Source organism: Equus asinus, chromosome 4 (assembly GCF_041296235.1).
Source record: "Equus asinus isolate D_3611 breed Donkey chromosome 4, EquAss-T2T_v2, whole genome shotgun sequence".
Classification (NCBI taxonomy): domain Eukaryota; kingdom Metazoa; phylum Chordata; class Mammalia; order Perissodactyla; family Equidae; genus Equus; species Equus asinus.
In genome coordinates this window covers 115,956,237-115,972,419 of record NC_091793.1, presented here as the reverse complement: position 1 = coordinate 115,972,419, position 16,183 = coordinate 115,956,237, and the positions used below count along the sequence as shown (strand labels likewise).

At 39.6% G+C, this 16,183-nt stretch overlaps 1 protein-coding gene across 1 annotated transcript in view; it reads left to right on the top strand.

Annotated features, from left to right (window-relative positions):
- Window positions 1–16,183, top strand: part of PDE11A (phosphodiesterase 11A) — a 383,893-nt gene that overhangs the window by 334,176 nt on the left and 33,534 nt on the right. Inside the window, exons 17-19 of the mRNA XM_014834082.3 lie at window positions 2,793–2,856; window positions 8,843–8,917; window positions 14,045–14,128. Coding sequence (XP_014689568.3) covers window positions 2,793–2,856; window positions 8,843–8,917; window positions 14,045–14,128 — 223 coding nt within the window. The remainder of the gene's footprint in view (window positions 1–2,792; window positions 2,857–8,842; window positions 8,918–14,044; window positions 14,129–16,183) is intronic.

The window sequence follows — 16,183 nt, the reverse complement described above, 5'->3', positions numbered from 1 at the left end:
TGACAGGACAGTGATGGGAAGGATGGAAAAACAAACATGAGTTACTTCAATTCTGCTGTTTTATGTGACCATTTGGGGTTTTTATTTGTGTTTAAAATTTAAAACAGTGAAACAGAGCACAGACGGCGGAGTGTAATATTTTTATTCGGTAAGTGCAAAATTCAGTCCGTACGTGAAATCTTTTACTGAATTTGAATATATCTTTAAAATTAAATTTTATTCTTTTTACATTGCTAATTGTTTTAAAACTAGAGAACAAGTCAAGAAAGTAATGATTACCGCAAGATTATTATGCAATGATTGTGGCATTTAGAGGAAACGTATGGTAAACTGATGGGCGGTATCAGCTACTCCAGGCACACCTCGTTCTTTACCCGCCCCACTGCGCGCCGACAGAGGCGGCCCTCCTCAATCCTGACTATTCCATCCTTCAGTTGCTCTAACAGATTGACACCATTTAACTGTAAATTGGGCTACAATTATGCGGACCTCAAGACTAAAACAGTAGGCACAAACTCTCTCCCTGCTTTCTTACTCTAGAAAAGACCTTTCACTACCTGCAGAGGCTTGATCTAAAAAATAAGATAAAACTGCTGCTTCTCCTCTTTCAGTTCTTCCTTTGAAATCTCCCACCCGTGCCCTCGCCTTTCCACTCTCCCTGCCCTTCTTTGTTCTAGGCCCTTATCAATTATGCTTTACCACTGGTTTCGCTGTTTCCGTTCTCTCCTTCTTCAAACCATTTTCACACCCACCACCTAAGGTTCTCTCCTTGAAGGTCTAGCCAGGTCCCTTCTGAGCCTCCAACCTTTATCGACTCCCCGGTGCCAATTGGATAAAGGTTTCAGGTGCTCCATCATCCTCCCTCCCAGCCTTTTTCTGTCTTCCTTCTCTGTGTGGACTTTCTGCTCCACTGTAGAGTATTCTTGAAAGTAGAGACTCTCTGTGAGACTTTATGCACTCCAATCCTAGCTTCAATCCTTCCTAGCTGTGTAATAACCTCTGGCAAGCCACCTAGCTTCTCTGATCAAGGAATGCAAGGCACTATTTGCTCTGTAAAATGGAGATAATAACAGTATCCCTACTTCACACAGAGACTATGTAAATCACCCTATAGTGCCTGCTCAGTAAATGGTCCCTATTAGAATTATCATCTGAGCACCTAGCAGATACTCAATAAGCTTGTTGATTGACTAATTCCTGGCAATATGAATTTGAGAAGTAAACTTCGAATTATCAAGCAGAATTAGAAGCAGAGCAGGAACCTAAGTAATGATCCAAGTTATGGTCCAAGTAGACAACATCTCAGAGATCACTTACTGTCCAGGAGAGAGACTACAAAGTCCCGTGCGTTACCTACAATCCTGTCCCCCTCTGGTACCAGCAAAACCTAAAATGAGAAACCTCAGAGTGTAGCAGGAGTGAGTCTGGTAGCTTTGCTCTGACCACAGAATCCTGAATCCTTACTCGCCTGGAGGAAGTTACTTTATCTCTCATGTCTCCATTTAGCTCTCTGTGAAACAGGAAAAGTAACACTACCTCCGAGGGCTCAGAGGATTCAGTTAGTTAGTAGTAAGTTGGTAAAGCACTTAGTACAGAGGCAGACAGAAGAGCAGAAATGAAGAACAGGCTGAGTGTCTCTCTTGGACATGCTTAGCAGGGGCCACTTGGGATTAGATGCCGCCTGACTCGGAGAGGGCTGCTGACGCTGTGCTGCCTGTGCTCTGAATGACCTATTGTTATCTGCCACTCTGCCTTGTTCCCGGGAGGGGTTTCCTGGGGAATTTATACAAACCCTACTACCATCTAGGCGTGCTCTGCCATCTGGGAAGCAGACATGTTTCCAAGGCATTTGAATCCGGCGGAGTATGAAATGTTAACACCTGACATCAGGACAGCCCTCTGACCTTTAACAAAACACCCCTTCTTCCAAAAGGAGCCAGCCAAGACGTGGTTTCCAGCTCAGATCCTTCATCACTTTTCATCACGTACTGCTGGGTTTAGTATAAAGAAAGCAGATTTTAGACGAAGAGTGTACCGTATTTTCACCTTCCCACCACACCAAATTATAAGCACCAGAGCTATGTACAATTTTAATTGTTGCTCAAGTTTTTATATCCACAGTTCAGGGTGAATTCTAGTTAAACCCAATAGAAATCTGCCCCTCAAAAATCTGATTCAAATCTTTCCTGTGCTTTCTTCTGTGCTCAAATTAATGAAAGCTGTAGCAGACTATATTTCTTCTTCATAATGCTTGTAAAACGTGGTTGTAGCCAGGTAGTAAACTGGAGTGAAACAGTGTGGCTCCACCCGTAAATCTTAGCTCCAGAGAGCAGATGAAAATGAAGGAGCTCTCCAAGCGGCGTGTGCTCACCTCTTTGGTACGGGTTTTCTTTCGTTCCCATCAGTCAGTGATAAGTTGGTAAATAGTTTCATCAGCTATGTATGTGGTATTATATACTGATTCTCTTGCTGATAGGTAAAAATAAAAAGCATTGTCCGTTATTTGAAGCAGAGCTTGCTAAGCTCAGGTATAGAGAATGTGGTGGTTTGCTTCCTAGATCTGCTGCAGACAAAAGGGCCACCTGAGCATGTGTGTGAGCTTTGTCTTCCTAAGCAGTGTGGCCAGCGATGGAGATGCTAAGCATGGGGACTATAAACAGTGCTTCCCTTGTTGAGGAAAAGAAGATGTGAGCCCCTCGGTGCTGTTTTATTTATTTATGTATCTAGGACGGGTTTGTTTAGGAATGCAACAAAAGATTATTCAGGCTGTTTTGTTTGGTTCTGTTTTTCAGATCAATGTTAATGACAGCCTGTGACCTTGGAGCCGTGACCAAACCGTGGGAGATCTCGAGACAGGCAAGTGGTGATTAATGGCAGGGCTCAGCAGAGGAGGGACGGAGCGGGGGACAATATTCCCAGAGCCCTGTCTACCAGGCACTGAAACCCTAGTCAATTTGCATCAGTATTAAGATGGTGTAAAAAATAGCAGGAGGCTTAGGCACGCCGTGGTTTATTGCACAGCCTTGCTGTATTGTGCTGCCACCGAGTAATAATATTTCTGACTCTGTAAGATTTTTTTAACACACTAAATCCAAATAACGCTTTGACCATTTCTTAAGGCAAGAGTTTCAAATATGGTGTTTTTGAATAGGTAATCATGTTTTTAGCACAAGGTCCAGCTTTTTACATCTAAAAAACACCCCCCAAAAACAAGGAAGTAAAAAGGAAATTTTCTTTTTCTTTTTTTAAAGTCTATTTAGAGATCAGAGGGCTCTTTGGCCAAGTTGTGCAGTATCTAATTTAATTTGTACCCCGAAATCATGCCTTTACCACCTACTGAGTTTCACTGCCAAAAAATGTTAGTTCTAGGGCAAGAATAGTTTTTAATCCACTAACTACCCAATTTAAGATCCTTGGTTACTTTTTTTTCACAGTATTTGTTTACTAGCTCTCTGAGTTTTATAAGGCACCCACTGGATGGGCTGTGGGGTCTAAAATAGTAACTTAGTGTCTTAAGATGACATTTTAGAGAAAATAAGATACATTCATATAACAATAAATAACTAGTATTTGGTGATTAAATAACTAATACTAAATGATTGCTTTATATGTATTATATCATTTAATCCTCAAAACTCCTTTCAAGGTAGGTCTAGTTACTCTAATAGACTGAATAATGGCAACCCAAAGATATTGGTCCTAATTCCTAGAACCTGTAAATGTCATCTTAGAAAATAATAGAATTTTTGCAGGTGTGATTAAGATAGGGACCATTATTATCGTCATCATTATCCTGTATTATCCAGATGGGCCCTAAATTCAATCACAAGTGTCCTTATAAGAGAAAGGCACAGGGGATTACACATTCGGAAGAGGAGAAGACAATGAGAAGACAAGGCAGAGACTGGAGTGATGTGGCCACAAGCAAAGGAATGCTGGCAGCCACCAGATACTGGAAGAGTTAAAGAACAGATACTCCCCTAGAGCCTCCAGAGGGAGCAGAGCCCTGCCAGCACCTTGATTTCTGTCCAATTAACTGATGTTGAACTCCTGACCTCCAGAACTATGAGAGATTAAATCCCTGTTTCAAGCCACCAAGTTTCTGGTAATTTATGGCAGCCCTAGGAAACTAATACAGTGATTATCCATTTCACAAATGGGAAAAATGAGGCTTAGAAAGGATAAATAGCCTGAGGTCACACAGCTAGTATGTGGTGGAGCTAGATATTCAAATCCTAGCAGATTGGACTCCAAAGCCTTCGTTCTTAACAGCGTTTTACACTTTCTTACACAGGATGCATCAATCAGCATTTTTAAATGATGCAAGTGTGTTGTCAGAATAGGCTACATTATCACCAAACTCAAAGTCTCAGTGGCTGAAACCAACAAGGTGCCCATGAACATGTGCATCCAGGGTTGGCTGGCACCTCTTTGTCCTCATCCTGGACTGGGGCTGAAGGAGCAGCCACTATCTGGATCATTCCGGCAGAGGCCCTGGTGGGTCGTGCACTGGCAATTAAATCCCCTACCCCCAATTCAGTGGCCAGAACTTGTCACAAGACCTCACCCAACCAGGAAGTACAACCTTTCCATGTGACTGGAAAGCAGAAAGCCAGACATAGTTGGTGAGAACATAACTATGATAGTTTGCCCTTCTAATCACCCAAAATGTGATTCACTCTCCTTCCTTTGGGCAAAATATGCTATCTTCTCCCAGGGGAGATGGCCCAAATGTCCATCAGTCATGGTACCAAGCTCAAAGTCAAGGGTCTCTGGGTGATATGTACTAGTCTTTACATTGGTCTGGATGCAAATTAAAGACCTACACACCCCAAAATACAGCATATAACACACACCCAAACCACAAAATACTCATTATAACACTCCTATTTAGAAAGGAAAGAGATCGCAACATTTGGCAGTCAGGGATCCACAGCAATTCCAGAGTCCCACTGGGCATTTTCTGTGAGGGCCCTCTAGTATGTGGTGGACCCTGATTCTCTGGGAGTGCTCCCCAATTCATTATTTTCTGTGCCCTTTAGATCTACCCTGGGAAATTACTCCTTTTCCATTATCCTCCTTGGCTATATCTGAAGGCCAAGTAGCTTTCTCAGCCTGCTTCCCACCTAAAGAAGGTTGAGGGCCCAAGGCTTGTTTTAAGCTTTAAGTAGTCATAGGCTTGTGGCTTTCTTGGCACCAAAATTCTCTTAAACATTTAGTCAGCTTCATATGTCTTTGATTCCAGTCGTTTCCATTTGCCAATAACCATGACCACCGTTCTATTCTATACAAACTTCTTAGATCTGCTGTATTTCTTTGCTTCCTTATATTCAAGAACAAGGGAATATAGCATATATACATCTTTCTTTTTCTCTCATGACTAAATTCCTAGTACTTTGGGCTTAATAGGGGCCAGTGAGAGAAGCATGTAGTTAAATTATTTCTGTGGGCCATTTTGTCCAACTGAAAAGCTATCCTGTGTACTATCTAATTCATTCAGAGTTTTTAACTATTGGTGTACCGGCCATATCTTTGATTTGATTATTCTTATAAGCCTGAGTCTTGATCAAACTTTGTCATTCAAAACATAACTCAATTTTTGTTTTTATAATCTGGGATTAAGAAGCAACTTCATCTTCCATCCCTACAAGACCCTGAATTTGTAACTTTCTGCCAATCCTTTTCTGAACTCTCTTCTTATAATACCCAGCAAAACACAGTCAATAGCAACCATCACATGCTATTAAGGTTTTGTTTTCCAGTGTTCCCCTAAAGCTATAAATTCATTAGATACATTATTTGCTTTATTTCCATGGGAATTATACAAAATATTTTGCCACTGTGTAACATGGATCATCAACCTTATAGCCTCTAACAACCATTTCCTCACTATTTTATACCTGGCCCCCAAGCTGATGCCACATATTTTAGGGTCTTTTCCTTTCTTCTCTTTCCTTTCTCCTTCCTTCTTTCCTTCCTTCTTAATAGCAGAACCTCACTTCCATACCAATTTTTGTGGTAGTCAAGGCTAAGCTAGGTTTTGCTGCAGTAACAAATATATTCTCAAATTTCAGTTGCTTAACACAAATAAAAATTTATGTCTTGCTCGCATCACGCTCTGGTGCAGATGGTGTGGTTTTCCTGCAGAGCTCTCCTCCAATGAACAGCTCTTTCTAATTGAGCTTTGGTTTTCCTTTTGGTGTGGCATGTTTGAAATTACATAAAGCAGGGCAATTGTGAAGAATTTGTGTGACCAAGTAGATTATTTCTACATCTCTGCCCTCCCTTCACTTCCCCCATGTGGGAAGACCTTCCTTGCAGTAAAGTCTGAGGAAAAAAATGCAGAGAAGAGGTCAGTGGCTCTTCCAGGCATGGGAAAAATTGTAGTCCTGGGGTGGCCCCTATGATAGGGATGGAAGTGGGTGGAGGGATGGAGAATGGGAGAAAGCTTGGGGCGGGGAGAAGAATAGCAAAGATTAGAAAGGGAGTGGGATGAGGTGTGATGGGCCCCAGTGAAATGTGTGTCGAGACCTAAAGGAGCAGCAGGCCACTTGGGGGCGGGGGCGGGAAAATGACAGGACCAACTACTTGGAAGGAGAATAAGTTTCTAAATTGATATTTTGGACCTAAGGGACCCAATGGCCACTTGTAGGTGGTCTTCTTGCTTACAGATATAAATATTATTTTATTTTTAGGATTTGAACTTCTGCTGATAGTGCAGAAACTCAAGAGTTCAGGGAACTAAAACGCAAAACCATGTTTTTTCCCAAATGTTTCCACCAGAAACCTTGTCACAACTCTAAACTGCAGATCTCATTTGTGTTTGTCTCTAAATTGAATAGGTTACATATTTTCAAAAACATACTCACTTCTATGATTTTAGAGAACAGTTGGACAAAAACAGTAGGCCTTCTTTTAAAAATACAAACGTATTTCTAGTTTCCTGGATTTTGATTTTTTTAATTCTCTCAAAGGTTTTTTTTTTTTTTTTTTACTGATGTCTAGTCGATGTTTCCTTCCTCACAAACATGACTCTGAGCATGTGGGTTTCCCCAGTGATCCTCCAAGTCCTGATTAGCATCTCAATTTCTTTGTTTAATAAAAAATTCAGTCATGAGCCCTTCATGTTCCTGACTGGGTTTTTAAGTACAAACGACATAGTGGTACAAGCTGAGCTGTGAAAGAAGCTCAGGGGAGGTACCCAGGGCCACTTTAGAAGATCAAGGACAGGATTCTGTTTTAATTTCTTTGCTTTCCAGGGGCTACAGACCTATGCAGGGCTCCCACCTTGGGGTGACCTGATGTGCACATCTGCATTCTTTATTGCAAAAGACCCACCTCAGAGCAATCTGAGGGAGAGTTCTGGGAATTGAATAAATGAGGCCAGGCCCTTTAGGGACCATCTGTTCTTTAAAGGAAGGCCAGAGAGAGATGAGAGAGGCCTAGAGTCCTAAAGAGAAAAGTTAGTGGCAGAGGCTGGAGAGGAGAGAAGTGAATCAAGTCCTAGAAAAATTAAGTCAGTTCCAACTAGGGTTATGCTGTTGAATTTTTTAAAAGTCAACGGACTAGATATTCATTTCTTTATAAATGACTGCATACTTGCTGCTCTCAGATTTGTGTGTATGTGTGTGTTTGATGTTGTTTTTAAGTTTTATCAGTGGTTCCCATTTATGGTTGACAAAATCTCTTGAGCAATACACTTAGGTAAATCATCTTGATTCTATGCACTTGACCAAAGGTAAACCATTCTAGTCTTTGCCAGACATAAGAACCTCATCTTTATAGGAACCTGGAGTAGAGAAAAATTAGTCTGGGGATCCAGATCTTCTTGCCCTCAAGTTATCTGGGATTATTTTCTTCTCTTCCAATATTTTGTAAATCCAGCTAGTTTGTCTCAGAGATTTCCTAGATTATCACCACAGCATTGTTGAAAATACCTGCTCAACACTTACATCAATTTGCTTCCCATAAAGCTATCCTTAGAAGTACAGGCCTTGGAGAAGAAAACATATCTGTAGCTTGACTATGATCAGTAGCTTCTGATCACTGTGCTGATGGATGAAAAGTGGGAAAATACAGGTTCTTTGGAAAAAATATCTATGGTTTGGGGTAAACAGCCCTTCCATTGTGCTTGTACCAACTAGAACCTACCATACTTAACACTTTTTGTACATAGATTCAGTCAGCCTGAAGACCAAATCTTGTTCTTCAAACTGTATCATGACATACTGTAAGAGTCCGGTATAAACAGTGAATCTAGCATTAGTTCTGTTCCTTGGTTGACTGCTCCAGTAGGAAGCAGAGGGTGTGCCCTGGGGTTATCTCTTGCAGAGTACACACAAATATTGACAGGGCGAGGCTGTTAAGGAGTTTTTGTGATGGCAAGGTGAAACCAAGCTAAGATGAAAGTATGCAATAAAGTAAAGAATCTACATAGAAACAACCAAAAGTTGGCTGAATTATTATAACAAATGTTATAATAATATATTATAAGAATGTAAATTATTATTAGGTTATTGTATGCTTCATTTTTCTGTCTAACAACATTTCCTACTTGAAGGTGGCAATCTAGTGCCCCATCCCGAATACGCCAGCTGTGCTATTGGAGATCATCTATTGGCATGCATATAAAAAGATGTTGCACAAGTTCCCCTGAATAAAAGGAAGTTTCATTGATTAAATTCTGTAATACCTTCAAACACAAAAGGTTAATGTACTTTCTCATAAGCTTTTTAAATGATTGTCTGTGTTGAAGATAATCACCATTCACGTAAGCCAGAAATAACTTCTGAGTCTCATGATGAGTTACACTTAACCATAAGTTAAGATATTTATGTTTCAGGTGGCTGAACTTGTAACCAGTGAGTTCTTTGAACAAGGAGATCGAGAGAGATCAGAACTCAAACTCACTCCTTCAGTAAGTTCATTCTTTTATTGTGATGTATTTACCCTTTTAAATGACATTTTCAAAAATAACCACAAATTACAACTTGAAAGTGGGAAAGACTAAGCATAGATTTAAGGGAGCACCCCCAAAAGTTTAAAACTTTAGTTAAACTTAGATACTAAACATTCTTTTTCCCAGGTTTCTGATTAAGAGTGGTGAGCTACTTAATGAGCATTTCCCAAGCACCCACGGGGGGATAAGTAGGCACAAAGGAAGATGTGCAGAGTGGCATTTGAATAACTCAAAGCCCAGGACTGGCATTTCATATGTGGTCAATGGCTGCTTTGGAATAGAAATACAGAGAAAAAAGGCAAGCTGTCCAGCCTTGAGGAGCTAGAACAGATAGCTGCAGTAAATAATGGATATTCTGGATTTTATTTTCCAATTCCAAACTTTCCAAAGTCTCAAAAGCAAATCATTTCAAGTCTCTGTTTCTTTTCTTTGTTTGCAAAATGAAAAGTTTCACCTAGGGAACTAGGTTGTGCTGATTGAAATGTTTTTTATATTGGATTCATCCATTCAATTATTATTTGATAATGCTTACTGTAGGCTCAGGATGATGCTATTTTTACTCATCAGGATACAGAAGACATAAATGCCTCAGTCACCATCCTCAAGGAGGGGGCAGCCTCTTTATTCTTAATGAATGCTTAGCTAAAAACCCGCTCTCTGAGAATAGTGCACAAAATTTTAAAGCCTAGCACAGCACAGTAAATTCAATAAAGCTCAAGGAATGTGTCAATTGTCAGGAATGTGTGTTTATGAAGATTCAAAACAACTGAGTTTTGAACATTTGAGGGTGTCTTTATAAGTTCTTCTAGTTTTAAGACATTTTTCTTTGCTGACATTTAAAAGCAAGGAGAAGCAGCCGAACTAGCTCATAGCTTAAATGGTTTCACCTATTAGTCTTAGTCTTACTAATTTTGACTATTCTTAATTTGTTGCTTACAAAAACTTAAACCTTAAAAGGTCAGAAGACTACATAGGTTGAAACACTCGCCAGTTATTTTAGTTTCCAAAGCAACATCTATTATACTGTTTTCAAAACATCCCTTTATTCTTTTTCAGTGGTTTCACCGAATTTGGTTATAAAAATAAGGATACTAGATTGGCATACATAGTTAATGTGGAAAACCTAGTACAACCCAAATTTATCTCACCCATATATCTATTTTCAAATAAAAGCTTTTCCCTTCTTTAAAAAATTGTTTCACAGGCTGACCCGGTGGCATAGTGGTTAAGTTTGTGCACTCCACTTTGGCAGCCCAGGGTTTGCAGGTTCGGATCCAGGCATGGACCTCCATAACACTCATCAAGCCATGCTATGGCGACATCCCACATACAAGGTGGAGGAGGATTGGCACAGACGTTGGCTCAGCAACAATCTTCCTTGAGCAAAAAGAAGAAGATTGGCAACAGATGTTAGCTCAGGGACAATCTTCCTCACCAAAAAATAAAATAAAAATAAGATAAAATAAAATAAGCACTCCTAAAGAATTTTTTAAAAAATAACAACACTGTTTCAGAAGCATCCTCAGAAGGGTTTACAAGGCAGTGATACCACAGGTCATTTAATTAAATGAAAAAAATGTGAGTCAATTGCCAGCACTGGCGAGCTGGCAGATGTGGTAGCACAGCACTAAGGAGCCTTTGTCTGCAGGCTCAGGTAAGGTGTTTTCTGAAGACATACATGAAATTAATTTTGTGATGGAAATATATCTCTAGATGCTACTCTGTCCTCCCAAAAGGCTACTTAAGACAGCTGATGACCATCTCTTCAGGAGAGGCCTGGCTGCTGTGGCAGGGGTATTCCTCATTAGCCCTTTTCCTAAGGTGTCTGAAATGCATGCACCCAGAGCTGACACCTGCTGTGCCCATTATTCCTTGATATTTAGTAACAAAATTGTCCAGGAGCCCTTTTCAGGTGTCATGGTCCTAGGGGTCATCAGAGTCACTTCGTGAAGACAAAGGCTAATCTAGACCACAGCCAAAGGGTTCATACTGGAAGCAGTGAGTCAGTAAATGGAACATGCTTGAACAGCTCTGGGTATCAAGCATGAAGCTGGGCACTGTGCATCCAGCCATGAGCAAGGTACCATCTTCCCTGCCCTCAAGAAGCTTGTCAACTGGTAGGAGACATAGACATTAAATAAACAATCACTAATAATCAATTACAAGATACAAAATGCTGTAAAGGGAAAGTGCAGGACACTTTGCTGGCTCACACTTCCATTCATCAAACACTTACTGAAAAGTGACTAGTTCAGTAATGAACCCTTACAGTTATGGTCAAGTGATTTTCCACAAGCATGACAAGACCACGCAATGGGGGAAAATAGTCTTTCACCAAATGGTGCAGGGACAACCAGCAAATGAAGTTGGACCCCTATCTCTCACCATACCCCAAGATTAACTCAAAATGGATCATAGACCTAAATGTTGGAGCTAAAACTATAAAACTCTTGGAAGAAAAGAAGGTATAAATCTTTTGGACTGGATTCGGCAATGGTGTTTTGGTATATACCAAAAGCATAGTAGACAAAAGATAAGATAGGTAAATTGGACTTCATCAAAATTAAAAACTGTGTGTGTCAAAAGACACTATCAAGAAAGAGAAAAGACAACCTTACATATTGGGAGAGATTATTTGTAAATCATATTTCTGATATGGGCCTAATATCTAGAATATATAAAGAACTATTACAACTCAACAATGGAAAGACAAATAACCTAATTTTAAAAATGGGAAAAGGATCTGAATAAACATTTCTCCATAGAATATATATAAATGGCCAATAAGCACACGAAAAGATGCTCAAAATCATTAGTCATTGGAGAAATACAAATCAAAACCACAGTGAGATACTACTTCACAACCACTAAGATGGCTATAACCAAAAAGACAGACAATTGCAAGAGTTGGCAAGGATGTGGTGAAATTGGAACTTCATGCATTGCTGGTGGGAATGTAAAATGATGCAGCTGCTTTGGAAAACAGTCTGGCAATTCCTCAAAAACGTTGAACATTAGAGTTACTATATGGCCCAGCAATTCTTCCTCTAGATATATCCCCAAGAGAAATGAAAACATGCATCCACACAAAAACTTGTACATGAATGTTCATAGTAGCATTATTCATAATAGCCAAAAAGTGGAAGCAACCCAAATGTCCATCAACTGATGAATAGATAAATAAAATATGGTATATCTACACAATGGAATATCATTTGACCATAAAAATGAATGAAGGGGCCAGCCCTGTTGCCCAGTGGTTAAGTTCGCACACTCTGCTTCAGTGGCCCAGGGTTTGGCCAGTTCGGATCCTGGGTGTGGACCAGCACCACTCATCAAGCCGTGCTGAGGCAGCATCCCACATAGCACAACCAGAGCGACCTACAACTAGAATATACAACTATGTACTGGGGGGCTTTGGGGAGAAGAAGAAGGAAAAGAATAAAGAAGATTGTCAACAGATGTTAGCTCATGTGCCAATCTTTAAAAAAAAAAATGAATCAAGTGCTGATGCGTGCTACAGGGGTAAACCTTGAAAATATTATGCTAAGTGAAAGAAGCCAGTCACAAAAGACCACATATCATATGATTCCATTTATATGAAATGTGCAAAATAGGCAAATCTGTAGAGACAGAAAGTAGATTAGGCTGAGGGTTTGGGGGAGAATGAAGAGCAACTGCTAATTTGTATGTGATTTCTTCTTGGGGTGATAAAAATCTTCCAAAATTAACTGTGGTAATGGTTGCACAACTAAATGTGAATATGCTAAAAACTACTGAATTAAAATAAAGAATTAAGTCTATATAATATACCAGAAACAGAGAAATTAAAAAATAAGAAAATTTCAGATAGCAAAGAGAGATATAGAGAAGATAAATCAGAATAATATTTTTAAAGGAATCTTTTGGACCAAGACTCATGCAGTCACATGAACCATCCCTTTCTCCAACACATTTAACACTCCTCTAAATTCTAGTCCTCTTTCCTGATATTTAACATTTCATATTGCAAGACAAGGAAGAGCAGAGCCTGTGGGAGTCAGTGACCTTCTCTCTAACTTGGAGGTATTTCCCTCAGCAGCATCCTTCCTCGTAACCTTGTAAGCTAGTGATTTCGGCCCCACTCACTCCCACCCTCGTTCACGAGTCTGCAGGATGTAAGATTTTTCAGCATCTCTGGACCAAAGGGACAGCCTGGATCTGCCCTCATGACGTATGTGATTGCCAAAATGATTTGGATGCCACATTTTACCTAGAGGAAAGACCAAACCTACTGTGAGACAATAGGGCAAGGTCGCTTGTTAGACTCTGGCCTTACTCCTTAAGAACAAAGAGAGGGACATTCTCACTGGAGTGGAACTGGCAGTGTTTGTTCAAGGAATCCATTTAAACCCTCCAATTCCAATTGATTGTTTCCCTTTCTATGTCTGCCCAACAGAAATATGTCACTTCATTTTCTCCAAAATATACCCAAATTTTCTAAACTTTATAATATCATAAAGTTTAAAGGCTAGGAATGAGGAGAGAATGGATACCTCCCACTATCATCCACCCAATGCTAAATGAAAATTTATGGATTTATTAATGACAGAACTTGATTGAAAACCACACAGAATTGTCAAACCAACACCCCACCCTGAAAAATTAACACAAATAGTTTCTATTTAAAATGAAATTGCTTTTTAGGATCTTTTCCAAGCTATCCCACCCTCTTTCACTATAAAAACAAAAGCCTGAATTATTTTTGTGGCAGTAAAACATATCCCCTTCCCCTTGACTTGTACCCAATTCTCAGTGACCTGATGACTTGATTTAGTGGCAGTTACCTATATCTGAAGACAGATTTTGGCCCCAAGGAATTGCATGCTGTAAAGTTCAAATAAATTCACTTACAAATCTCGTAAAAAGAGGTGAAAATATTTTATTTCTCATCACAAATAAAGGAAAACAAAGTACGGGTAAAGATTGATTGTGATTTGTGAAGTGTTCACTTGGTAAAAATTGGATGATTGTGGCAAAGTGTTTGACAAAGCACCTGTAAAATACTCCAGTGTAATAACGCAGGGTTCTCCTCCCCAATTCTAGGCTATTTTTGATCGGAACCGGAAAGATGAACTCCCTCGGTTGCAATTGGAGTGGATTGATAGCATCTGCATGCCTTTGTATCAGGTAATCATGATTTGGGAGGGTCTGTGTATCCTCACGGTCAGGAAAGAAGAATGTCTGTACCGAACTTTTGGAAGCATTCATTTTAGGAGACCATCCCAGGGTATGTATGTTGCTGAGAACACCAATTACGGTTTATCGCTCCTCAGATTTCTGACCGTCCCCTGGGAAGAGTTGGTATTAGGAGGCTGGAACCTGAGTTCGCTTTCTAGGATATAATCTCCATGGATTCCCAACTCCCTCACCTATAAATCAGGGATAATAATATTTTATCTCAGTATTTCCTATACTGTGTCCCATGGAACACGAGTATCCAGCCATAGCCTAATAGCTATGTCTTCAAAAAAAGCTCTCAGGGCCAATAATTAGGGGACCTCCCATGTACCTTAAATACTGAAGGCTCCGAGAAGTCCTTCAGGAGAGAAACATGTTTAACCTTGAATAACTCTGAATTTCTCAAACATTTGGCCATGGAAATCTTTTTCATTTCTTACAATTTTTATTTTACTTTTATTAATATCGTGAGAAATACAAGGTTCCACGAAACACTGTTTTCTGCTCTGACCGCATGGTCTGGGCCATGGAGTTTTGTGAAGAACCTTCCATCTTAAAACTCTACCTCTTTCTGAGATGCATGTGACAGATGCCGACCGCTGAATTCTGAGCGAGATGCACTGATGGTTTCTAGCTCTGCTGCCTGGTATTTGGGACCTGCTCCTGGCAAGGAGACAAGTGTCATTGGCTTTGAATGTTCAAGCTCCACTTTTTGAGTACGGATTAGGGCTGGCGTCAGTTAACACTAACAGTTTAGCATACATTGGCTTTTAATTCTACTTGTAAGCGTTTGCTTTCATGAGTAAAACCTGGTGAGTTCTTTACCCCCCACCTAGCTCAATCAGACTGAGCTTCTTTTCTAACTTCAAAGTGAGGAACACATGCAGGGAAAGCCAAACCGCTGTAGTTTCTCACTCTGTGTAATTCCATTAAAAACACAGTATTGTTTTTTAAGGACCTCACAACCATCAAGTTTCAGGTTTATCTACCACGTCGTTCTCAGCACTTTTAGGAACTGCTGGGCCCTGTCACATTACCCTAAAAAAAGTAAAACACAACCCTAGAATACTGTCTTGAAGATGGAAATGTAATTTTTTTAATGATTATAAATAACAAAAGTAAATTCATTTTTTTGTTTTATGTTATCCAATACATACATGATAGCATAAAATTAGACAAAGTTTAAAATAATCTAAAGTAGAGTATTTTAGTTATAAATGGACTGTAACGTTCTTTTACTTAATAATGAAAGATGGGATGAAAAATATTGAGAATGATGTTCCCTTTATTATATGAGAATCTGCAACTCTCTTTTCTTCCTCTGTTCTCCCATCCTCGCTCCTCTGGTCTCTCTGAACAAGCTGGGCCCCCATGAGTAAAGCCCACAGCTGTTGGGTCAGGTATTTCTTGCTTGCTAAATTGACCTTGACAACACATGTTGAATTATTTTTAATGTTATTAGATTTCCTGTGCACACAGGCAATAAATGGGATGAATAAATTATTCTTGCAATTAATAAATTCCTTTTACTGTGGGTAGAGCTTAGGAGGATGAAGACATGAATTTGTAGGACTGATAAATTTTTGATACTGGTTTGCAAAGCTACTTTGGAAGGAACCCAAAGTCAACACACCCTTCCTGTGTAATTAGTTATATTAAATGCTGGGAAGGACTCTCATGTGCTTTTCCATGTGAATTTAATTGTTTCATTACTGATTCACAATCATTTGGGCTTATCTTATACTTCCTAGTGAATACTTTGAAATCTTCAGGTTAAAAAGGAAGTTACTTGAATTTAAACTGTAAATTAGGGAGTAATATTACCATATCACATTAGGTATCATTCTGGATTTTTCACATCTGTTTTATGTTACTACTTATTTGTAAGATTAGATACACCTGCTGTTTTCATCCACAGGAAATTAACATATAGAAACGTTACTTGGTGCTCCCACCAAATTAAGAGCTGTGTCCTGCTCATCCGGGGCCTGGGTTTGCTGTAGT